This window comes from Scyliorhinus torazame, chromosome 6 (assembly GCF_047496885.1).
Source record: "Scyliorhinus torazame isolate Kashiwa2021f chromosome 6, sScyTor2.1, whole genome shotgun sequence".
NCBI classification, from domain to species: Eukaryota; Metazoa; Chordata; class Chondrichthyes; order Carcharhiniformes; family Scyliorhinidae; genus Scyliorhinus; species Scyliorhinus torazame.
In genome coordinates, this window is record NC_092712.1 from 114,168,775 (window position 1) to 114,195,745 (window position 26,971).

At 45.6% G+C, this 26,971-nt stretch overlaps 1 protein-coding gene across 1 annotated transcript in view; it reads left to right on the forward strand.

Annotated features, from left to right (window-relative positions):
* The window catches only part of akap9 (A kinase (PRKA) anchor protein 9), a 395,737-nt gene that overhangs the window by 11,508 nt on the left and 357,258 nt on the right, over positions 1-26,971 (forward strand). Inside the window, 3 exon segments of the mRNA XM_072508693.1 lie at positions 17,909-17,953; positions 22,705-22,776; positions 25,079-25,249. Of these exon segments, the coding sequence (XP_072364794.1) occupies positions 17,909-17,953; positions 22,705-22,776; positions 25,079-25,249 (288 nt within the window).

Below are 26,971 nucleotides of genomic sequence, written 5' to 3' on the forward strand. Positions count from 1 at the left end.
TTCTAGCCCTCTCGACATGAATGCTAACATTGTATTTGCCTTCCTAACTGCTGACAGAACCTGCACGTTAATCTTAAGAGAATCGTGAACAAGGACTCCCAAGTACCTTTGAGCTTCTGATTTCCTAAGCATCTTTCCACTTAGAAAATAGTCTGTACCTCCATTCTTCCTACCAAAGTGCATAACCTGACACTTTTCTACATTGCATTCCATATTATTATCTGCCACTTCTTTGCCCATTCCCCTAGCCTGTCCAAGTCCTTCTGCAACCCTCCTGCTTCCTCAATACTACCTGTCCCACTGCATATCTTTGTATAATCTGCAAACTTAGCAACAGTGCCCTCAGTTCCTCTTTCCAGTTTGTTCATGTGTATTGTGAAAAGCTGTGGTCCCAACACCGACACCTGAGGCATACCGCTAGTCGCCATTCTCCCATTATCATTGGGAGGTAGGTCCAGAGTGTTAGGGTGACGGTTCTCCTGAAGTTTTTGTTAGTTTATCAGAATCTCTCGGTTTTCGCGCCCAAGTCATTTTTTGAAAGCGTAAATAGGATGATCTCAAGCTTTATGTGGGCAGAGAAGGTGCCCAGGATTTGAGGATAATTTTTGGAGACGGATAGACAGAAGGGGGAGCTGGGTAATTTTAGTAGAGGGATAGGCAGAAAGGGGGGCTTTGCCTGCCAAACCTGTTGAAGTATTACTGGGCAACGAATGCCAAGAAGGTGGTGGGTGGATCGGTGTGGAGGCAGATGGAGGCGACATTGTGTAGGGGACAAATCTGAGGGCACTGGTGATGGCGCCCCTTCCGTTCTTGCCAGCTAGGTACTACACTAATACGGTGGTGGTAGCCTTGTTAAGGTCTGGAAATAGCTAGGGCAGCATTTTAAGATTGTGGGCACCGATCTGTGGCAATCATAGATTTATTCCAGCGGGATTGGATGCAATGTAGAGGGCGTGGAAGGGGATAGAGAGGTTTAGGGATTTATTCGTGGAAGGCAGCTTTGCAGAGCTGGGAGAATTGGAGGAGAAGTATCAGATGCCACGGAGGAATGGGTTTTGGTTCCTTCAGATTAGGGATTTTGTTAGGAAGGGGTTGGCTACGTTTCCACGATTGCCTTCCCCGTCGTTGCTTGAAAAGATTGTGTCCCAGGATGAGATAGGGGAGGGTCTCTGATAACCACAAACAGTTAATGGAGGGGGAGAGAGGGCAGCACGGTGGCGCAGTGGTTAGTGCTGCTGCCACACGGCACCGAGGTCCCGGGTTCGATCCTGGCTCTGGGTCACTCAGTGTGGAGTTTGCACATTCTACCCGTGTTTGCGGGGTTTCGCCCCCACAGCCCAAAAGATGTGCATAGGTTAATTGGCCACACTAAATTGCCCTTTAATTGGAAAAAATTAATTGGATAATCTAAATTTATTTTTTAAAATTTGAAAACAAAATGGAGGGAGAGCAGGCCTTGCTGGAGGAAGTAAAGAAGAAACATAGAAATATAGGAGTAGGAAGAGGCCATTTGGCCCTTCGAGCCTGTTCAGCCATTCATTATGATCACGCCTGTTCATCCAACTCAATAGCCTCCCATATCCTTTGATTCCTTCGCCCCAAGTGCTATATCAAACTGCTTCTTGAAAGCATACAATGTTTTGGCCTCAACTACTCCCTGTGGTAACACATTCCACAGGCTCACCACTCTCTGTGTGAAGACATTTCTTCTCATCTCTGTCCTAAAAGGTATACCCCTTATCCTCCGACTGTGACCCCCTGGTTCTGGACACACCAACCATCGGGAACATCCTTCCTGCATCTGCCCTATCTAGTCATGTTGGAATTTATAGGTGTCTATGAGATCCCCCCTCATTCTTCTGAACTCCAGCGAATACAATCCGAATGGATTCAATCTCTCTTCGTACATCAGTCCTGCTATCCCAGGAATCAGTCTGGTAAACCCTCGCTGTATTCCCCCTCAAGGAAGAACAGCCTTCCTCAGATAAGGAGACCAAAATTGCGCACAATATTCCAGGTGTGGCCTCAGTATAATTGCAGCAAGACATCCTTGCCCCTGTACTCTAATCCTCTCGCAATGAAGGCATACTATTTGCCTTCTTTACAACCTGCATGCTTATCTTCAGTGGCTGGTGTACGAGGACACCCAGGTCTCGTTGCACATTCTCCCTTTCTAATTTATGGCCATTCAGATAATAGCCTGCCATCTCGTTTTTGCTACCAAAGTGGATATATAACCTCTCATTTCTCCAAATTATACTGCATCTGCCATTCATTTGCCCACTCACTTAACTTGTCCAAATCTCACTGAAGGATTTCTGCATCCTCCTCACAGCCCACTCTCCCACCCTGGTGTCATTTACAAATTTGGAGATATTACATTTTGTTTCCTCATCTAAATCATTAATATATATTGTGAATAGCTGGGATCCTAGCACCGATCCCTGCGGTACCCTATAAGTCACTGCCTGTCAATTTGAAAAATACATGTTAATTCCTACTCTTTGCTTGCTGTCAGCCAACCAGTTTTCTATCCATCTCAGTACACTAATGGGAGCAGGAGCTGGGTGGGCGATTTGATGAAGGGTTTGGAGTGAATCCCTGCGGAGGATAAATGTGACTTCTAGCAGTGGTTAGCACTGTTGCTTCACAGCGCCAGGTTTGATTCCCGGCTTTGGTCACTGTCTGTTCGGAATCTGTACGTTCTCCCCGTGTCTGTTTGGGTTTCCTCCAGGCGCCCCGATTTCCTCCCACAAATCCAGAAAGACGTGCTGTTAGGTGAAATGGGCATTGTAAATTCTCCCTCAGTCTACCGAACAGGCGCCGGAGTGTGGCGACTAGGAGATTTTCACAGTAACTTCATTGCAGTGTTAATATAATCCTGCTTTGACACTACTAAAGATTATTATCAATGTGCAAGATTATGTTTAATCCAATTTAAACTGGTGCATAGAGCACACATGACAAAGTTGCGTATCAGCCGTTTTTTTTCTTCCTGAAATTGGAGAATAGATGTGGGCGGTGTTTAAGGAGACCGGCGAATCACACACACATGTTTTGATCCTGCCCGAAATTGGTGGAGGTTTGGGAGTCTTTCTCGGAGATCATGTCAAAGATTTTGGGTGTGAAAGTGGCTATGAGGTGTTGGTGGTGATTTCCGGGGATTTGGAGGTTCTGGGAGTGCAGGTGGGGAGAGAGGCTGATATGTTGGCCTTTGCCTCCCTGGTAGCCAGGAGGCAGATCTTGCTGGGATGGCAGGCTCTGGGGTTGCCCAAGGCAGTGGGGTGGGTGAGTGACTTGGAGGAATTTCTGACCTCCAACCTCATTATCTTAGATAACATTCAAACACCACCACCCAGTATCTCTCCAGCTCATCGCAACCCCAGAACATGTGCGCATGATTCGCCGGCCACCGCCCACACCTCTCCCACCCATCAGTCACCCCCGGAAGAACCCACTCATCCTCGCCCGAGTCATGTATACCCTATGGACCACCTTGAACTGAATCAAGCTCATCCTCGCGCAGGAGGAGGTTGACTTCACCCGCCGCAACGCCTTGCAGCACAGTCCCCAGCCTATTTCCCCCCCCACTCTTCCTCCCATTTGTTATTGATCCCCACCATTTGCGCCTCCCCCTGCTCCCCCAACTACCCATATATATCGCCAATCTTACACCCCCCCCCCCCCCCCCCCCCCCAACTCATCCGGGGTCAGCAGTTGCTCCAATAAAGTGTACTCCGGCAACCTGGGGAGCACCTCCACTCTTCCTGCATATATCTAAACTCACTACCCCTCGATAACTCAAAGCTCTCCTGCAACTCATCCAGATCTGCAAACTTCCCGAGTATAAGTCCCTAACCCTCTCCAGTCCCGCCTCCCTCCACTTCCCATGCATCCCATCCATCTCCTCCAGCTTGAACCTGTGGTTCCCATATAGTGGTGTCAACACCGACATCTCCAATTTAAAATGTCTCCTCAGCTGATTCCGCACCCTGACTGTCAACTGCACCACTGGACTCCCGTATACATTCCCGGAGCTAACGGCAGCACGGCCATCACCATGGACCTCAGACTGGATCCCCTACAAGACTCCTCATCCCATCTTGACCCGCCACACAATTGCCTCACTGGAAGTAGGCATTAGGGAGAAAGATCAGGAGGGTCTGGAAAACAAACGGGAATCCTGGCAAAACATTCATCTTTACCACCTGCGAGGTCCTCTGGTGACGGGGATGTGCTGAGACGTCGCAAATCAGGTGGCTTTCCGACCATTAACCTGAAAAATAGGCTCTTTTTGCCCGAAAAAGCCCGCTGACACAGAAATGCCCACACGAATACCAACAACACGAGAAAAGAGAAATGCCATATAGCAGCCATTCCAGAGGACGTTTGGAAACCAAGAGCGGAAAAACCGGGACAAACAAATGACTGAAACTCGGGCCAGAGTGAGAGGGTCCGGCCTGCCGCATGAGACCCCGCCCCTGCCCCCAACCAGGGGATGGATGGAGGATGTTTCTCTCAATAGAATTGAGAGAGCATTGGGAAGAGACAAAGTCGGACATTCAAGCTGCGGTGAAGGGTGCAGTTGTAGGAGCTCTGGTGACCATGCAGGTGGCCCTCGATAGCGAAGTCCAGGAGGAAACTATCAAAGAGCTGGAAAAAGCTGCAACAGGCCAGGGCGACCAGATCATCGCCCTGGAGAAGGAGCTGGCAAGGCTGGTCACCACGCAAAAGAATTTGAAAGTGAAAATCGAGGATCAGGAAAACCTACGTCAAAATTTACTAATCGTGGGCCTATCAGAAGGGATCGAAGGTAGGAACCCCACAGACTTTATGGCCCAAATGCTGAGCTACCTGGTGGGAAGGGATAGCTTCCCCAACCCAACAGAAATTGACAGGGCACACCGGTCGCTTCGTCCAAAGCCGGGGAACAGCCGAGGGCGATTAATAGCCAAAATGCATCGCTACCAAGACCGGAGATGAACTAAAAACTGCAACTGGGAAGGCCACCGGATTCGGATTTATCAGGACATTGGAGCTGACCTGGCCAAGCGCAGAGCAGAATTTAATAGGATTGAAGGCCGTGCTGTACACAAACGGTGTAAAGTTTGGGATGCTGTACCCAGCCAAGCTCTGGGTCAGGTTCCAAGGCAGGGAGCATTTTATGGCCCCTGCGGACGCAGGCAAGTTTGTCTCGGAGAACGGACTAGAGAAGCGGCAACAGAGACAGCGATGAGGAGCCCACAGGAAGAGACTCTTAATGTTTACTTTCTACTTTGAGTTGCCAAATGTGAACCACCATGTTGATCACTTTGCGCGGGGTTGTGCTGCCTCGTTTTGTGGAGGAGAGAAGAAGGTAGGAACGAGTCAAGCAAAGAGTAGAAGAAGGTGAGGGGGATGGCGGACACAAAGCTCAGCGATCGGGCAACAGGAGGATGTACAACTAGCCCCAGAAGGGGGGCGTCACCCCACTAGCCGGGTAGCTAGCACTGGGATGCGTGCAGGAGCAAGAGGTTGCGGCTCCTCTCCCGCAAGGGGGAAAGGGCCTAGCGAGGAGGGGTGCAAACATCGGTAATAGGAGGACAGCTATTGGAAGAAATAGGGGAGGGAGAAGGGGGGGGAGGGGCAGCTACAGGGTAGTTGGGGGTGGGGGAAGAGAAAACACCACCAGGGAAATACAGGTAAAGAAGGATTGAGGGCATTAGGCTGGCTACAACAAGCCACACGTGACGACTTGGAACAAAATGACGCTGCAAGCAACCACGATGGAGGGTCCCTGAACAAAGTGAAACTTGGCATGCAGGGGCTCACCCACATGGCATACTCACAGCTGGCTGCCATATTGGCTGTCCCCTGGACAAAGGGAAACCTCTGAGTGCAGGAGCACGGCCTCATGGGCTAAACAGCTGGCTTGTAATGCAGAACAAGATCAGCAGCACAGGTTCAATTCCCGTGCCAGCCTCCCCAAACAGGCGCCGGAATGTGACGACTAGGGGCTTTTCACAGTAACTTCATTGAAGCCTACTTGTGACAAGCAATTATTATTATGGGGAAAATAGTATCCACGGACATCTTGGATGGCCCCCTAACAAAGGGAAACCCCGGAATGCAGGGGCGTGTCCACAAGGTAAGTATGGCTGATCCAGCAGGAGCGGGCGGAAAAAGAAAGCCCAGCAGAATAGTCACCGGGAATGTCAGGGGACTCAACAGCCCAGTGAAAAGATTTCTTCGCACAGCTGTAAAGTATGAAAGCTGGCATAGTCTTCCTCCAAGAGAAGGACTGACTGCGGTTAACGAGGGGCTGGGTGTGACAGACCAACCATTCCTGTTACGGGTCGAGGGCTGGGGGTAGCCATACTGTTAAATAGGAGGATGGCGATTAGGATGGCTGCAGACCCAGGGGGACGGTACGTCATGGTCAGCAGTGTCCTAGACAGAGCATCAGTGGTCCTGGTGAACATGTACACTCACAACCTGGAGGACATGGAATTTATAAAAAGATCATGACAGAAATCCCTGACAAAGACACACACCGACTGATCATTGGGGGAGACTTTAACTGTGTGCAGGACTCATGAACGGACAGGTCGAGCCCTAAACTGGAAAGACCTCTAACTTGGCAAAAGAACTCGGCACATTCATGGGCAGATGGAGGCAGTGGACGCATGGCGGTTCACCCACCCAGAGGCGATGGAGTTGCCCTTCTCCCAAATACACATTGTATATTCATGAATGTTCCAACAAGGATGTTCTGAAAAATTGGGATAAGTTGTTGAGTTACCTTCCAGAGGAAAAACAAACTGACCTGAAAGAGTTATTGATATCACATGGGCAAGTTTGTGGAGATAAGTTGGGAAGTACTAAAATGATGTAGATGTGGGAAATGCTGTTCCAATTAAACAACATCCATATAGACTTTAAAATTGGCACAGGTTAACAAGGAAATTGAAAGTATGCTTAAAAATGGCATAATTGAAGTGGGTTGCAGCCAATGGAGCTCACCCATAGTGATGGCACCAAAACCAGACTGTATCCAATAGTTGTGTGTGGACTACAGAAAGGTTAATGCAGTTACAAGAACGGACTCTAATCCTTTCCCCGCTTGGAGGATTGCATTGAGAAGGTGGGGCAATCAGCTTTTATTTCCAAACTGGATTTACTTAAAGGTTACTGGCAGGTACCTTTATCTGACCGGGTAAAGGAGATTTCATCTTTTGTAACTCCAGATGGTATATACCAATTCAAAGTTATGCCATTTGTCATGAAAGACTCCCGAGCCACATTTCAACGGTTAACTAACAAAGTTGTTTCAGGATTACCCAATTGCGCGGTATACATCGGCGATCTGGTAATTTTCTGTCAGACATGGAAAGAGCCCAGCCCAGCCAACATCCTTGACACATTTTGTGGCACTCGTTCCTTCCACACCTTCTGGCAGCCCGACAATCCATAGGTTTGGCCGCCTGGACCTGTTTTCTTGCTCCTCCACTGTCCCCTTCAACGATTTGCATACGTCCCCCAGGACGCTCACCTCTGCCCCCCAGGACGCCCACCTCCGCCTCCAGGGACACAATCCAGTTGTTCTGGTCAGACATCACCTTCTCCACCTCTCGTATCTTCGCCCCCAGTGTCTCGAGTCACTTCTCCACTTAGTCCATCGACCCTCGCAGTGGCGCTACTGCTCTCTCGAAGGACTTCGACCAGCCCCCATGCATCTCTTTCCTCTGCTGACAAAATTCATCTTTGATGAAGGCCATCAACTGTTCCATCTGGGCCTTTCCCACTGGCGTCGACCCCTGACATTTTCGCAATTGTTGCTGCGTCACAGGCCCCCCTCCAGTTCCATAGCCAGGTCTTTAACTGTTTTCTGCTGGGTCTGGTAGTCAGTAAACATACAAATCTTGGGGAGAACCTCTCCCTCTACACCTTCTGCACCACTTTCCTGCCGGAGCTACCCCACTTGCAGTGCTCAAACCAACGTCTTCGAGCGGAGCTGCCCTGTGTGTGACCACTCACTCCATGCCACCACCAGAAGTCCTGGAAGGCCATTTATGAAGAATGCAGCAGACCGATAACAGATCCTTGCTGAAGAATATTAGGTGGTCCCACCTGACTGGTCTAGGTACAGGAATCGCATATCCTGAAGCCTAGTGGCCCTCCTGGCCTCATACAGCAGTGTTCTTCAAACTTTTTTTCCGGGGACCCATTTTTACCAATCGGCCAACCTTCGGGACCCAACCCGTCTGACCTTTGCGAACCATGTTGGCCGACCTTCGTGACCCACGCTGGCCAACTATTTTCTCTTGCCTTGTTTGCTGCTGACAAAAATGGAGGAAATGGTTTTGGGTCCCTTTGGCCCTCGTACATGCTTCTCCAAAGGAACCTGTTGGATGAAGGTGAAGCCTTCAGGTGTCTGAAAGTATGGAGTCTCTATCTGTCCAAAGTTCTGCATTTTTTTCCTGTAAAATTTTATCAAATAAAACCTCCCCGAACTTCTTAAAAAAAAAAAAATGAATAAACCCCCCTCCCCCCGAACTTGTAAAACAAAAAGCTGCGACCGTTTAAAAAAAAAAAAACGGCAGCACTGTGCATGCATGCCTGTTCATCGGCACACATGCTCAGTGCGGCCGCATTTTTTTTACATGTTCGTGGCCATTTTGAAGGCCACTTGCAGCCGGCTGTTGCGCACAGATTTGTGCGATCGGGAGTGCTGTGACCGACGGCTCCGCGACCCTCCAGCCTGCGACCCACCCGCGGGTCGCGCCCCTGAGTTTGACCATGCCTGTCTTAGATGGATCAGTAGCCATGTCTTCAAGGGATATCCGATTTCCTTGAGGATCCATACGCAGATTTCTGGGGTTAGAGTGAAGATCTAAGGCAGCCAAGACTGCCAGAGGATGAAATAGTCATGGCACCTGCCGGGAAGGTGTGCACACACATGGACGACGCTCTTGTTCTAGTGCAGATCTGTTGAACTTGAGGGAGTGGAAGCCCTTCCTCTTGATGAATCTGAGTGGCCTGCTGCTAGGTACCTTGAAAGTACCCTATTTTGTTTTTCCAATTAAGTAGCAATTTAGCATGGTCAATCGACCTACCCTGCACATCTTTTTGAGTTGTGGGTTGAGACCCACGCAGACACGGACAGTGACCTGGGGACGGGAGCAAACCCGGTTCCTCAGCGACGTGAGGCAGCAGTGCTAAACACCACCTGGAGGAATCCTCTAATAGTGGCAAAAGCCAACGCCATCTATCCTTTCAAGTCACGTCAATCATGAAATGAATGTGCCATCCATCTCCAGTGAGGGTATCAGCGACCTGCGAGATGGAATGTTGTGCAGCTGCTTGTCTGATGCTGGTAAGAGCCACAGCTGATCCTTGGAAGGAGTCAGGAGCAAAGAAATTCAAAGCCATAATGATGTGGAAGATGACCAGTGCTGCAAGGTGAGATATTCCACCACAAGGGCACAGATGCATATGACCTATTGAAGAGGAAAGTTTTGGTCTCCAGCTAGCTCTATCTTTGGCAGTAGATCCAGTGTGAGGGTATGGTCTTCATTGGTTCCCTATCCATCTTTCCTCCTCCCTTGTGCCCTCTTGCTGCTTGGTCTTCCACCCTTCCTGGAGAGGCTGTTACCCCTCGTGACCACTGGGTCTATAAACTGACAATTTTGACTTATTTCCAGCTGCAGTCTTTTTGGATAGGTAGCTGCCCAATTGTTCTTGGTAACTTTGCCCCTGCAAAGCCAGGGGTGTGGCTGAGTGCCCATTCCCTTTCACTTGCTGACCCTCTTATGGGGCCATGGTGATGCCCTGGGAAAACCTTGACTGGTTCCTGACTCTTTTTATTAAAAAAAAAAAATCATTTATTGCCCTCCATTTCAGAGGGCGTTTGAGAGGCAACCAAATTGCTGTGGATCTAGAGTCACATGTGGCCAGGCCAGGTAAGGATGGTAGTATTTTTCCTACCGAGATTTCCTGAACCAGATGGGTTTTTAAGATAAATGACAATAGTTTCATGGTCATCATTTGACTTTTAATTCTAGATTTTCATTGAATTTAAATTTCACCATGTGCCATGGCAGGATTCGAACCCGAGTCCCCAGATCTTGCCCTGGGCCTCTGGATTACGAGTTCAGTCACAATATCACTGTGCCACTGACTCTCTTCAGATTTGGAACACCTTTTGAAACCCATGCGCATCCTTTTAGATTCCACCCCATTACCTCATCAAGCTATAATGAGCTTAAATACTTTAATTGACCTTAAGGGGAAGAGCGGTCTCCCTGTACTGCCTTGCCCCTGCCCTGGGTAAGATCATAGGTGCCAGAAATTGCATGCTGAAACTGACACACTGGACATGCCAGTGTTTTCAATCCCCCACCCCCCCCTTCCTCCATTTCTGACTTTGGGTGATAGTTGCATACGAGTGTACCCTCTAAACTGTCTGTTTGATCGGCAGCACAACAGTCATGGCATGGAACTTAGTACCACTGTTCCAGTCATTCTGCTGGAGCTGGCCTTATAGAATTATTAAAGAAAGATTGATCCCAAAGACATTCAACTCAACCAAACCCCAACGGCATTTCTATTGAGTTTGTGAAAAGTTTTGAATTCCTAGCGTAGATCTCCAAATAACAATGCAAATGGTCGGACCTCCGGTTGCGGTGATGCACTGCTAAGCCGCACGTTTCGGCACCTCCCGTTCCATCGGACTTTTGGGCTCTTATCGGGAGCCCCAATGGAATTCTTTTTCGACCTAACCCAGTGTGGGGTGACGAAGGAAGGAGTCCCCTGGGTGTGTATGGAAAGGAGCGGCGGTAGTGGCCAGACTGCGAAGGATCCTTTGGAGCAGCGGCAGAGAAGAGAAGGGAGAAGCAAGATGGCGGCGGATGGAGCCCAGATGGTATGGGGCCCGGACTAGCAGGAGATTCTCCGACGATGTGTGGAGGAGCTCAAGAAAGAGGTGCTGGCGCCGATACTACTGGCAATCGAGGGACTGAAGGAAACACAAAAGGTCCAGGCGATGGAGCTCCGTGGAGTGAAGGCAAAGGCAGCCGAGAATGAAGATGAGATACAGGGCCTGGTGGTATAAACGGAGACACACGAGGCACTACACAAGAGGTGCATAGAAAGGCTGGAAGCCCTGGAGAACAGCTCGAGGAGGAAAAGCCTACGGGTTCTAGGTCTCCCCGAAGGAGCAGAGGGTGCTGATGTTGGGGCTTATGTGAGCACGATGCTCCACACACTAATGGGAGCTGAGGCCCCATCGGGCCCCCTGGAAGTGGAGGGAGCGTACCGGGTCCTCGTGAGAAGACCAAAGGCAGGTGAAACACCAAGAGCAATAGTGGTGAAGTTCCATCGCTACAGAGATAGAGAGATGGTCCTGAGCTGGGCCAAGAAGGCACGGAGTAGCAAATGGGAGAATGAGGTGATACGTGTGTATCAGGACTGGAGTGCGGAGGTGGCGAGAAGGAGGGCGAGCTTTAACCGGGCCAAGGCGGTGCTCCATAGGAAGAAAATAAAATTTGGGATGCTGCAGCCGGCGCGACTGTGGGTCACGCATCAGGGCAAACACCACTACTTTGAGACGGCGGAGGAGGCATGGACATTCATCCAAGAAGAGAAACTGGACTAGATTTGAGAGTTTGATGTTTGGAGAGAAGCAGCGAGGTGGTGGTACAGAAACTTAAAGGGGGGAGGGGAGGGCTATTGTACAGCAATGTTGGACGGGGAATTTTTCTCCCCCCGATGGGGGGGAACGAAGAAATGTGGGTGCCGGTGGGAAAAGGGACAGGGAAGGGGAATGAGGGAACTGCGCCATAGAAGGCGGGGCCGAGGAGAAAGTGCGGGTATTTTCCCGCGCTATGGAAATTCTAGCGGGAAAACTGGCACAGGAAGGAAGGGAGCCCCACACGCAGGGAGGTCAAAGAGTGAACGAGGGAAGCCGCGGTCAGCCAGAGTTAGCTGACTTCCGGAAGCAATATGGGGGGAGTAATCAAGCTAGCGGGGGGGGCGGGGGGGGGGGGGGGGGGGATTAACTGGGTTGCTGCTGCTGAGTGCAAGGGGGAGCTGGTAAGAGATGAGGTGGTTGGGGCGGGAAGGCGCTGCCTGGGGGACAGACGGGTACGCGGGACCTGGATGAGGAGATGGCCTCAAAAAAGGGATGGCTAGTCGACGAGGGGGGGGGGGGGGGTGAATGGCCCCCCAATCCGGCTGATCATGTGGAATGTGAGAGGCTTAAATGGGCCGATTAAGAGGGCACGGGTGTTTGCGCACTTAAAGAGACTGAAGGCGGACGTAGTCATGCTCCAGGAGACGCCCCTGAAGGTGGCGGATCAGGTTAGACTAAGAAAAGGATGGGTGGGACAGGTATTCCACTCGGGGTTGGACGCGAAAAACAGAGGGGTGGCAATATTGGTGGGGAAACGTGTATCATGCGAGGCTAAGAACATAGTGGTGGACAGTGGGGGTAGATATGTGATGGCGAGTGGCAGACTGCAGGGCGAGGCGGTTGTGCTGGTGAATGTATATGCCCCGAATTGGGATGACACTGGATTCATGAAGCGAATGCTGGGACGTATCCCGGACCTGGAGGTGGGAAATTTGATAATGCGGGGGGGGGATTTTAACACGGTGCTGGATCCAGGGCTAGACCGGTCCAGATCCAGGACCGGGAGAAGGCCGGCAGCGGCCAAGGTGCTTAAGGGATTTATGGAACAAATGGGGGGAGTGGATCTGTGGAGATTCGCCAGGCCGATGGCTAAAGAGTTCTATTTCTTCTCCCACGTCCATAAAGTATACTCCCGGATGGACTTTTTCGTTTTGGGAAGGGCACTGATCCCGAAAGTGGCAGGAACGGAGTACTCGGCCATAGCCGTTTCAGATCACGCCCCGCATTGGGTGGATCTGGAACTAGGAGAGGAAAGGCAGCAGCGCCCACTCTGGCGACTAGATATGGGACTACTGGCGGACGAGGGGGTCTGCGGAAGGGTGAGGGGGTGTATTGAGCGATACCTGGAGGTCAACGACGATGGGGAGGTCCAGGTGGGGGTAGTATGGGAAGCGCTGAAGGCGGTGGTTAGAGGAGAGCTGATCTCCATCAGAGCCACAAGGGGAAACAAGAGGGCAAAGAAAGAGAGAGATTGGTGGGGGAAATTTTGAGGGTGGATAAAAAATATGCGGAGGCCCCAGACGAAGGGCTATACAGAGAAAGACGAAGACTACAGACTACAGAGTTTGACCTGCTGACCACGGGAAAGGCAGAGGCACAGTGGAGGAAGGCACAGGGGATGCAATATGAGTATGGGGAAAAGGCGAGCCGGCAGTTAGCCCACCAACTTCGGAAGAGGACGGCGGCGAGAGAGATCCGGGGAGTTAAGGATGAAACGGGTAATAAGGAACAGAGCGCAGGGAAAGTGAACGAGGTGTTCAAGACCTTTTATGAGAGGCTATATAAGTCCCAACCCCAGGGGGGAAAAGAAGGAATGCTACACTTTCTGGACCAGCTAAGGTTCCCGAAGGTGAAGGGGCTTGAGGTGGCAGGTCTGGGGGCGCCAATCGAGGTGGATGAGGTGATTAAAGGACTGGGGAACATGCAGGCAGGGAAGGCCCCGGGACCAGACGGGTTTCCGGTGGAATTCTACAGGAAGTATATGGATCTGTTGGCCCCGCTTTTGGCGAGAACCTTTAATGAGGCTAAGGAAAGAGGGATGCTACCCCCGACAATGTCGGAGGCGACGATATCGCTAATCCTGAAACGAGATAAAGACCCGCTACAATGCGGGTCATACAGGCCTATCTCACTCCTAAATGTAGATGCCAAACTGCTGGCCAAAGTGATGGCGACAAGGATAGAGGATTGAGTCCCAGGGGTGGTGCATGACGATCAGACAGGGATTGTAAAGGGGAGACAACTGAATGTTAATGTACGAAGGTTGCTGGGGGTGATGATGACGCCCCCACCGGAGGGGGAGGCAGAGATAGTGGCGGCGATGGATGCAGAGAAGGCATTCGATAGGGTGGAGTGGGACTATCTGTGGGAGGTGCTGAAGAGGTTTGGGTTCGGTGAGGGGTTTATTAGATGGGTCAGACTCTTATATGGGGCCCTGATGGCAAGCGTAGTCACAAACCGGCAAAGGTTGGGGTATTTTCGGCTACATAGGGGTACAAGACAAGGGTGTCCCCTGTCCCCGTTACTGTTCGCGTTGGCAATTGAACCACTGACCATAGCGCTGAGGGATTCTAAGAAGTGGAGGGGGGTGCTTCGAGGGGGAGAGGAACACCGAGTGCCGCTCTACGCAGATGATCTACTGCTATACGTTGCGGACCCGGTAGAGGGGATGCCAGAGGTAATGCAGATACTTAGGGAGTTTGGAGAGTTCTCGGGATACAAATTAAATATGGGGAAGAGCGAGCTTTTTGTAATGCACCCCGGGGAACAGGGCAGGGGGATAGATGCTCTGCCGCTGAGGAGAGTGGTAAGGGACTTCCGATACCTGGGGATCCAGGTGGCCAGGAACTGGGGAACCCTGCATAGACTTAACCTGACGCGACTGGTGGAGCAGATGGAGGAGGACTTTAAGAGGTGGAATATGGTGCCGCTGTCGCTGGCGGGCAGAATGCAGGCAGTTAAAATGGTGGTCCTGCCGAGGTTTCTTTTCGTGTTTCAGTGCCTCCCCATTCTGATCACAAAGGCCTTTTAAAAAAAAAAAAAAAAAATAGATAGGAGCATTACAAGCTTTGTGTGGGCAGGAAAGACCCCGAGAGTAAAGAGGGGGTTCCTGCAGCGCAGTAGGGACAGAGGGGGACTGGCGCTGCCGAGTTTGAGCGACTACTATTGGGCTGCCAATGTGTCGATGGTCTGTAAGTGGGTGAGGGAGGAAGAGGGAGCAGCGTGGAAGAAGCTGGAGATGGCGTCCTGTAAGGGAACGAGCCTAAAAGCGCTGGTGACGGCGCTGCAGCTGTTCTCCCCGAAAAGGTACACCACAAACCCAGTGGTGGTGGCAACCTAGAGGATCTGGGGACAGTGGAGGCGACACAGGGGAGTGACGGGTGCCTCTGTGTGGTCCCCGATAAGGAATAACCATAGGTTTGTCCCAGGGAGGATGAATGGGGGGTTCCAGTACTGGCAGCGCACAGGAATTAGGAAGCTGAGGGACCTGTTTATAGACGGGACGTTTGCAAGTCTGGGAGCGCTAGAAGAAAAATATAAGTTGCCCCCAGGGGACGCCTTCCGATACATGCAAGTGAGGGCATTTACTAGGCAACAGGTGAGGGAATTTCCGCAGCTCCCGACGCAGGGGATCCAAGATAGTGATTTCGGGGGCATGGGTTGGAGAGGGCAAAGTGTCCGAAATATACCGGGAGATGAGGGACGAGGGGGAGGCGATGCTAGAGGAGCTGAAGGGAAAATGGGAAGAAGAGCTGGGGGAAGAGATTGAGGAGGGGCTATGGGCGGATGCCCTAAGTAGGGTAAATTCCTCGTCCTCGTGTGCCAGGCTTAGCCTGATTCAATTTAAGGTTCTACATAGAGCACATATGACGGGAGCAAGACTGAGCAGGTTTTTCGGGAACGAGGACAGGTGTGGGAGGTGCTCAGGAAGCTCGGCGAACCACACACACATGTTCTGGTCGTGTCCGACACTGCATGAGTTCTGGGGGGGGTGTGGCAAGGGTAATTTCAAAGGTGGTGAAGGTCCGGGTCAAGCCAGGCTGAGGGTTAGCTATATTTGGGGTTGCAGAAGAACCGGGAGTGCAGGAGGCGAAAGAGGCCGATATTTTGGCCTTTGCGTCCCTAGTAGCCCGGCGTAGGATTCTACTCATGTGGAAGGAAGCGAAGCCCCCGGGCGTGGAGGCCTGGATAAACGACATGGCAGGGTTCATAAGATTGGAACGAATAAAATTTGCGTTGAGAGGATCGGCTCAGGGGTTCTCCAGGCGGTGGCAACCGTTCCTTGGGGGGGGGGGGGAGCACTATTCTGTGTTTTTGCTATTTGTTTTTTCTTTTTAGTTTTTGTTGTAAGTTCACTATATTATTTAAATAATGTTATTTACCAGTTAATGTATAATCCCTTGTTGAGTTGTAAAAACGGAAACATTTTTGTTTGAAAAATTTCAATAAAATATATATTTTTTAAAAACAATGCAAATGGTCTTGTAAGATTATCTCAGGACCTTTTAAACCATGCATAGATCCAAATACTACCTCTCCCAATTCATGTCCTCTTATTTGCATTGCGAAAGACATTTACTTTAAAAATGGTGAGCCAGTTAATTACTTAATAATTCATAGCTTTTTATTCTAAAAACTCCGTTAGTGGAATAAATGTCGCTACTTCTCCCAAAGCTATATCAGCAGTCATTCTCCCTCCTGGGTTTCCAAATTCTCTTGCCCTGTTCCCAGATGTAGTTTCCCCCCTCAGAAATCACAACAGAGAAACTGTGCATCGCTGATGTACACCCTCCAATTCACAAGAGTCACCTTCTCTCCAAATTAACTGAGGCACTTTCCTTCTGCCTTATTGTTTTTTAATGTGAAGAAATGACTGAGCTATTTTCCTCACTATTCATAACGGTCTTAAATAAAGAAAACTTTCAAACTGGGAAAACAGGAGTCTTTTCCACATGTTCTATCATTTCGAAAGGCAAACCTCTTTAGACCCTTCTATTTTGGGCTTGTCAAATTGAAACAAAAGATCCATGTCTTGCTTTGAGCTGTTGCTATCAATTCAAATTTTCTTCTGTCAAATAATTAAAATACAAGCTATGATCTAAAAACTGACAAATGCTTCTTATCTATAGTTGATATGAAACTGAACTTAAAACCTGGAGGTCAAGAGTTCAAATGCAACCATGGTAAATTTATAATAACATCAGGAAATGCTGGAAAAACGCAGCAGGTCTGGCAGTATCTGTGCAGAGAGAAACAGTTAACTTTTCGAGTCGTATGACTTTTCACAGCTAAAGAGAGGGAGAAGTGTGTTTCATGGTTACATCATGCTGGAGTTGGCAGAATGCATATGGCAAATTTAAAATTGAATTCAATAATTGGTCATTTGTGGAGTAGCATGGCACCTTGTCAATGGCTGGTAAAGCTATTCTTCCTTCATAAATATGGTAACTTTTTAATTATATCTATTATGTAGGTTATTTTGCTCCTACTGGGGTGGCACATATCTTGTACATTACCTTGATATTGGTTCACATAACAAAATTCATTCTGCATATTTGGCAAAAGTTAGAGGGTACATTTATGGAGGCCCAATAATTCATCCCACCACAACCTTGATTCCTGAGCCACTAACTCTACCTCTCTGGCAACTGTCTAAGGCTGAACCAGATAGTTTGCAATCTTGCTTTCATATTTAACCTGAAAATACGCTTCCGACCACATAACAACTCCACTACTAGAGTTGTCTATTTCTACCTTCCCAATATCACCTGACTCTGCCCTGCCTCAGCTTATCTGTTGCTGAAACCCTCAGACCTGCTTAGTTACTCTAGACTTGACTATACTAACACACTCTTGATTGGTCTCCCAGGTTCTATCCTCCAGGTCTTGAGGTCAAGTTTCAGTCTCTTTCATCCATAACCCCTGTGCATACTTGCACCTGTGCTGTAGGATGTTCAATTATGTTGAAGGTGCTGAATAAATGCAAGTCATTATGGTGCCAGTGAGCATCCATTAGAGCTTTAGATGACTGATTAAGATATCCATGGAAATGTAGGTCTATTTTGTTTCGGTGGCCATATATATTGATTCTTGAACAATTGTTGGATGGGCCTTGTAAACTTGCATACTTTATTTTTAAAATATTTGTCACTTTGTTATGAGCATTGAATATCAATTCTGTTTAATTTTTCTGAAAATTTGAATTGTTTTGAATTAATTTGTATGTTTATTTTTCAGCCAGAAAGTGAAGTATCCACAACAGCTGATGACAATACATCAGAGGTAAATATCTTGTAAATAATGCATTTTCAGTGTCTTTTTTGTAAAGAAAATAGAAAGAAAGAAGGAAAATTACTCGGGAGATGGGTGCTCTTGGAAATGATTAAGAATCCAAAAGCAAATTAGAGCTGCTTAATAGACTTCAGAATCGAGGATGGAAGACTATGTTAGCACATAACATCAAAATATTATGCCAATATTACAAAAGTTGGTATCAGTGAATGAATTGGAATTTTCAAAGGTTTAAAATGGTGGTTAAATTGAAGGAAAATATTTTCTAAAGTGATTTATCAGGTGATTACAAATTTTCAGTTCAATTTCTGCATTCCATTAACTATCCTAGATCATTTAAATGAATTTGAGAACAACGAAACCTATGCAGCAGACATTTATATATCTTGGAGTTCTAAAGGGTATGAAGAAAGAAAGTTATAGGGCACTAAACTTCATGGAAAAATTATTGGACAGTGGTTCAGTTTTGCAGGACTGGAAACAAGCGACCATAATATCTTCATTTGAAAAAGGCAACAAATCTAATCATAGATGCCTTGCATTAATAATCGAAGTCTATTCTAATTTTAGCAACTTTTGGAATCGTACATATTCAGTTAAACACAGAAAGCCAGGAGTTAGTTAGTGTTCCTATGCATTTCTAGAGGGTGGACTATTTAAGCGTACCTCCGGCTAATGTAAAGTTGCCATAGTCCCGGGTGACCATAGGCTACTGACTGGTGGTGATTTAACCTGAGGATCACCACACCTCAGGCGAGGGCAAGGTTGAGAAGGTGAGCCTTCATGAATAACCTCAGCCGGTATGGGAATTGAATCCATGCTGTTAGCTGTGCTCTGTATCATGAACCAGCTGTCCGGCCAACTGAACTAATCTTAGATCAATAAGATTGAAGGATTGAGAAAGAAACGAGCAGTGATTGCGAAGGAAGATGTCAAGTCTGGTACAGAAAGAGAAATGGGGGAAAAAGATTGAATTATGAGAAAGATTGGATTGGATTGGATTATTGTCACGTGTACCGAGGTGCAGTGAAAAGTATTTTTCTGCGAGCATCTCGAACAGATCATTTAGTACATGAAAAGAAAAAGAAATAAAAAGAAAATACATAATAGGGCAACACAAGGTACACAATGTAAATACATAAACACCGACATCGGGTGAAGCATACAGGAGTGTAATATTAATCAGGTCAATCCATAAGAGGGTTGTTTAGGAGTCTGGTAACAGTGGGGAAGAAGCTGTTTTTGAATCTGTTCGTCTGTGTTCTCAGACTTTCGTATCTCCTGTGCGATGGAAGAAATTGGAAGAGTGAAATTATATATAATTAATTTATTACCTGCAGGGATAAGACGTCACAGTTTCAACTGCTTCCCTTCAAAAAGCCGGAGATGACTGGCGTTGCAGTGAATTAATCTTTCCATTATAAGCATTACTTATGCTGCTAATCGCCAAACTTGACTTTCTGCAGTGAGTTTAACTGGTCGTTCTTGCGCCAATACAGGGGAGGTTGACACCGCGCTTCCAATTTTGCAAAGCTAATGGCAAAACTGAGCTAGTTCAGCAATGTCTGACGATTTGCAACTTGCTGAGTATCCTTTCCATGGCACAGATTTCTGAATGATTTACGCTACTAATAAGTGTGGGCATTAAGCCTGCTGTTATTTTGGTCACAAATTGTGACCCAATGACTTGTATCATATGCCTGGATGTCCCAAACAGACTTAATGGTAGAACCATTCGCCAGAGAGGAATGGTATATACCTAAGCATGTTGGGTGAGATTAGAGATTACATTTATTGAGCACTGACTGTCATGAAGATGTCACTTAATGTTGAGAAGGTCCTGATATATTAGGAAAATGCCAACAGCATACTCAATTTTACGTGGCAAATGGAATTTAACCCTGTAAAGTGTGAGGTAATGCATTTTGGGACGACTAAGTAGGCAAGGGAATACACGATAAACAGTAGGACGCTAGGATGGAAAAACCTGGGGGTGCATGTCCAAAGATCCCTGAAGGCAGCAGAACAGGTAGGTCAGGTGGTTAAGAAGTCATATGGGATATTTGTCTTTATTAGCTGAGGCATAGAATATAAGAGCAGGGAGGTTATGATGGAGCTGTATAAAACACTCATTAGACGTAGCTATCGCACCGTGTGCAGTTCTGGTGGCCACACTTTTTTTTTTTTAAATGTGATTGCGTAGAAGGGGGTGCAGAGGAGCTTCACCAGGATGTTGCCTAGGCTGGAGCATTTCAGCTATGAAGAAAGACTGGATAGGCTGGGGTTATTTTACTTGGAGCAGAGGAGGCTGCAGGGGAGCCTCATTGAGGTGTACAAAGTTTATGAGGAATATAGATAGTGAAGATGGGAAGAAACTTTACCCCCTAATAGAGCGATCAATAACCAGGGCGCATGGATTTAAGGAAAGGAGCAGGAAGCTTTGAGGGGATTTGAGAAAACACTTTGTCACCCAGAAGATGGTGGGAATTTGGAACTCACTGCCTGAATGGTGGCAGAGGCGAGACCCCTCAACAACATTTAAGAAGTATTTAGAACATACTTGAAATGCCATAGCATACAAGGCTACAGTGCTGGAAAATGGGATTAGAATAGATAGGTACTCGATGGCTGGCACAGAAATAATGGGCTGAAGAGCCTTTTTCTGTGCTGTAAACTTTGATTCTATGTAACTCTATGTGAAACATCATTTGTATCTGCCAAACTGCCACTTCTTGGATCTTTGACGCTTGATGCTTATCTAAATAAGTCTTCATGGTTACTGGAATGCTATGTTGGAATTCTTCAATAATCATAATTTCCCTCACGTTTTCAGTTTTCCCAATTTTGTGATTGAAACTACTGATCCCACAGCTTTTCTTTTTCTCTTGCAAATTCTACAAATGTTTAATTTGGTTTCCTGCTTATGGTCCTAAACTTTAATTGAGAAGCTTCAGAGACAAGCTCATAAGCATTGAGCATTCCCCTTTTAACTTCCTCAAAATCTGCAAACTGCTATTCTGGAAGTCTTGGTATACACAATCATAGCTTGTATAGATGCTTTGAAACATTAAGGCCCAAGCATCTTTTGGCCATCTCCAGGTTCACAGCCAATGGTTCAAACGAGGTGAAATATCTTTCAACTCCATCTGTAAATTTAGGCACTAAACAAAGATTTTCAGTTGCATCAAAATTCAATGAGAATCATCCTCTGAACTACTGTTGCTCTTTCTCCCTTTCTCCTGAGCTTTTCTCTAGGCAAGTCACACTGACTGATTTCTCTCTCTCAAGCTTTCATAGGAACATGGGTATTAGGAGCCGAAGTAGACAATTCAGCCCTTCAAGCCTACTCCGCCATTCAATCAGATCATGGCTGGCCTCTTCCTGGTCTCAAATCCACCTCCATACCTGGTCCCCATACCCCTTTAACCCATTTTTAAAAATCAGAAATATATCTATCTCCTTAACCATTTAATGTTTCTGATTCCACCGCATAATGGGTCAGTGAATTGCACAAATTCACCACCCTCTGCGAGAAGTAGCTTCTCCCCATCTCCATTCTAATCTATCACCTTCAACCTATATCTGTGACCTCTCGTCACAGACATTTCCATTTCGTATATCCCTATCTTTTTCTTTTTTCACTTTTGCCAGCTCAAGTTTTTCATTTCCATTTCTTTTTTCAAGTTCAGGCATCTGCTTTTCTCTATCTCTTTCTTAACTGAATTTTAGTTTGGGGGGGTGGCACCAATTTCGGGTTTCTCGCCTTTTAGTTCTAAAAGCTGGGTAATTACTCAAATCATCCTTACAGAAACCTGAGTATGTATGCTTTATAGACCATAGGGAGCTAACCATCAGAAAATAATTAAATATCTAGACAAGCTAGAAATTGAAAATATGCTAAAAGGATAATTGAGGATTTATATTGGAATCAACTCGCAGTGGTGAGAATTGATAGTGGCTTGTCAAGCAACTTCCCAATCAAAAGAGGAGTGCACCAAGGATGTGCTATGTCTTCAAAACTATTCAACCTATATATTTGAGCTATATTTAAAGACAAGAACCCATCAGGTTACAACATTGGGACCCTGGATGTTAACAGTTTGAGATAAAATTGACATCACTGATTTTGGAGTCCGAAGAGGCACTGCAAGTAATTGTAAACGTAGTGAAAGGGTGGAGTGAGGAACATCAATTGAGAATGAATGCAAAGAAGACCAAGAGGCTATGGTGATGAGCAGAGACCTTACTCAGAGGTGAAAATTGAAGTAAAGGAGCAAGTCCTGGAACAAATGTGAATGTTCACAGATTATCACAAATGATAGGAGATGTGATTGTGATATCCGATGTCAGAATGAAGAAACAGCTTTTTGTTCAGGTTCTGGTGGGCCCCAAGTCCAATCTCTAACTGTTTATGTGCAGAAAGATGGGAGAAACTCTGATAATTGCAGCTATATCCAAGTATTTGAGGGGAATAAAGGAAATAACTTAAATTGATGTTTAATGTTATTTTTATTTTTAAATGACTATTAATATCTTTTGTTTAATTCCTAACAGCTAATAGATGAGGTAAGTTAGGAGAATGTCTTGGTGGACCCACTGTTATAGGACTGTAATGAGATGGTATTATTAGATAGATGTTATTTATTTGCTCGCCATCTGGTATTAATAAACAATGCTGTATTTTCTTTAGCATATAATTTTAGGTTGAGAAAATGCTTAAAAATATTATTTGGTTTGTACAGGCAAATGGTTGTTGTACAGTGCCACAAGAATTGGTATTTGAAACAGAAGATATGACGAGGGTACAGTATGAAGTAAAGTAACGTGGCATATTTACCCACAGCTACTGACTGCGTTTTATGCAGGATGGTTGGCATGGTTCCCAGAGTGTAAATCTATATAATTGTCTATGTTTAAGAATCAAATAATTCAATATACATTTTAACACCCAGTGATGAGTCAACTTAAGGTTACAGAAATTAGTGAACAGGCTGATTAATGAGTAAGTTAGAATGCTTAATTTTGGCACCTGTGACTGAATCCATTCAGACTAGTTTAAAGTGATATCCTCCTCCCCCCCCCCCCCCCCCCCCCCCCCCCCACCACTGTCCAATCTATTATTGGCTTGTCTAAAATGTTGCATGGATTGGCAGTTCAAGAAGGCTCGAAGAGTGACTAATATGAGAAATATACGAGTACAGCTGAACAGCATTCTTTTGAGTTAAAACCAGAGTTGGTAGGGCAGCACGGCGGCGCAGTGGTTAGCACTGCTGCCTCACGGCGCTGAGGACCCAGGTTCGATCCTGGCCCCAGGTCACTCTTCGTGTGGAGTTTGCACATTCTCCCGTGTCTGCGTGAGTCTCACCCCCACAACCCAAAAAGATGTGCATGGTAGATGAATTGGTCGCGCTAAATTGCCCCTTAAGTGGGGGAAAAAAGAATTGGGTGCTCTAAATTTATTTTTGAAAAAACACAGTTGGTGCAGGATACGTGAGGTTAGCACATAAGAAATTTTGTAACTGTTTGTAACTGAGCTAGCTCTACCATTCCGTAAGGTCGGCTAAACCAGCTCAGCTGCACCGTCCTGCGCTAATCCCAAATTCTTTGATTCTCCATTATCTGTTGATCTCTTCTACGTTTCAGAGAGCTTTATTGTTGTCCATTCTGCACCTCCTCTGACACTGACTGCTAAAAATGAAAAATTAATTTTTCCATTGATATTCCTGAGCCTTGACATTTAAATTTGCTCAAATACACTCTGGAATTATATGAGGACCATTTTAACCATTGTAACTGGCAGATTGTTCAGAATATCTATTAACATTTGCAAACTAATATTCATTGATACCTTATTAATCCATAATATACATACTAACATTGGTATTATGAACTGCTTCGCTACCTAACTGGGAGAGAAAGATATATCTTGGCTCTGTTTGTTTTTACAATGATTTGATATGCTGTTGCCATTTTTATCGTACGAACTGAGTGGGTAAATACATTATTGTAATACAATGGGATGCCTACATTTTTCAAATGGATGATTGGGCTAAAATTCTTACACCAAATTATGGAGACTTTATTATCCACAGCATGGTATGATTTATACCAAATATAAATTAGCTCTTGCAGCGTCAAATATGCAATTGTCAGTGTTATTGAAAACCTTCAACTCTCTTACTGAAAAACAGATTGTTTTAAATGATTTGATTTTTAAAAAGAAGCAGCATGTGTTGCTCTGAAATTATGATTTTGCTGAACTTTATAACTTTCATTTTTCAGATGACCATCCATATTGTAGTTTAAGACATGTTTTTAAAATGTTGAACTTGGTTTTGGGCTCCTCCCTTCTAAAAGTAACGATGCACAGATGAAAACAGTTTGATGATGCTACCAGGCCTCCGGATATCTAATTCAAATTGTTTCTGTTCAAATGTGAACTTGAACTATGAGTGATCCTCATGAACGGAGTGCAACCTTGGCCAATTTTGATTTCATTCTGATCCGATTCTAACATCTGTTTATGCACAGGATCTGGCGATAAGGAACGAGATCTTCAGTCTTATTTCCTCAAAAGTCAAACATTACAACCATATTGATAGCTTGCAGTGAGTTATCATTGCACAGAACAAATTTTGAATGTCTGATTTTCCATCCGGAACAATTCAGTTGCACAGTATGCAGTCATTGGAGATGTTGAAATTATTCAATAAGAGAATGGGAAGTTTGCCTACCAATTGTGGAAATTTGGGCTGCATTTTCTATCTTGAATCGCTGTTGAGTTTTTCAAATTATGGCTAGAATTACTTTTATGGAAGGCTTGATAAGATTACCACTATGTTCTAATCTTTCATACAAGTATTCATCTGCAATGATGCAAAAGAATAATGCTGTTTTAAGTCTTGCCCATCAAAGCACTGTGGGTTGAAAAATAGACCATTGTGAAGCTCTTGAAGTGCAAAATGCTAACAGTGGTTGCTATAGTGATAAATTGCTACTAGCTGCATGTTTTAATATTAAATCTACCTCTTATGGAATTCATATTTTTCTGTCTCTGGCTTCTCTTTAAAGATTGCAGTGCAACCCTCTGGTTTTAATTCATTTTAATTACTTTAGGAAGAGGAATTTAGCATATCAGGAACCTGCTTGGATCATGATGCAAAGCCGTTTCAGACAAGACTCGAGGTAATGGAGGACGATTTAACTGCAAAACAACAAGAGATTGAAGAACTGAATAGGGAGCTTGAAGAGCTGAGGGAGGTATTTGGTAAAGAAGGTTTCCAGCAGGTAAATTTCCATAGTTTCCATTTGTGTATTTCTTTCCTTTTTGTAAATAGGCATGTTTACCTGATTTATTGTTTTCCTAATTTAAAAAAAAAAAAGTTATAATATAGAAGACATTTTTCCTGATGTGAAAAATATAATAATTCAGGGATTATTATTTTCCAAATTCCCTTCTGTTTAATGCAAAGTAAACGTTGCATTTTCAGAGTTAAAGTATGAAGTCTCTGATTTCTATTTCAGTCTAGTCACACCTGAATGTTTGACCTTAGCTTGAAAAGAAAGAACATTTGAACTGAAGAAAATGTATCATATTTAGCTGTCTGGTTCTTTCTGTCAGACACCGTATCAGACGTATGTAATTAGTATTCTGTTGGTATCTATAAATTATTTTTATGTTGTTTATTGTTGAGATTTACTGCATAGTTGAGATTTCAAATTGTTTGACCCCTGAAGTGTTAGATTGCATCTGAACAGAACAGCTGTAGTATCTAAGAATTATAATGGAAATATATTCCAACATATTTCAATTCAGTTAAAGAAAAGGAAGATTACCAGTTAAAACCTACATCCTGTCTTTCCTTTTAGAATCAGAAGTTGCATTGTGTAAGTTTCCCCAGACCTCAGTGTAGAGGTTTTACAAGCTATATTTTGGAGTACTAAATTGAGTTTGGAAGTTCACTGGTGGTGCAATTCCTATTATTATAATCAAATCATCTTGCCCTTTAATGTATTGTCGCATACATTATTCCACATGCAAACTTGTTCATGCTTGATTTCTGTTTTTTTATATAATGTATACAGGGTTTGGATCATTTTTAGTCGGGAAATAATTCCTTTCACAATTATAGACATCACAGTTAACACAAGTATATTAAATTGAATGCTGCATTTATTTTTGTTTGTACCCTATGAATGTTTTATTTTCTCTCCATTGGCAGAATGGCATTACATTCCAATTCCATTATAATATTTTATGTGGTGCTTTTCAGTGTAACATAAACGTGAACCAAATGCTTGTTTAATGGTTATTTTTGAATCCTTAACTCTTTACACGCTCCCTGAACAGACTTGGTGCTTCAGTTCCCTCCTCTCTCATTCTCTGCTCACCCTCCGCAACATCATCTTAAAAACATAGTCAGTATCCATATGTACACTGATGGCGCCTAGCTCTACCTCACAACCATCCCACTTGACCTCTCCACTGTCTGAGTTGTCAGACAGCTTGTCCGTTATCCAGTATTGAATGAGCAAAGGTTTCTGCCAATTAAATATAGGTAAAATTGAAGTCATTGTATTTTCTGCTCTCTTGCCGCCGCCAATTCCAAATCGCTCTATTGCAACTGCATGAAGCTGAACTGTGCATGACCTCCCAGAAGTGTTTTTAGCCACACAGCCTAAAATTTGCATACATGCAGAACATTTTTATTTCTGCTTCGATATCAATATCTGCAAAGATTTATTTGAGCTACAAGAAAAATATTGATAAGACATACCTACTCTTCTAGATTTCAGACTTTACCTATGCTTCTTGCAGTTTTTAATTATGGGACATGGATGAGCCTCAAATCTGAACCTTTCTACCATTCATAGTTCATCCAGTAAAAGGATAGAACATAATCCTACATGGCATGGCAGTCAAGCACACTAAATTGTATGGAAGGCTGCATGTCATTTGCAATTAAAACGCTGGTTGGAGGGTGCCAGTGTACCAAAGCCATCCGCTCA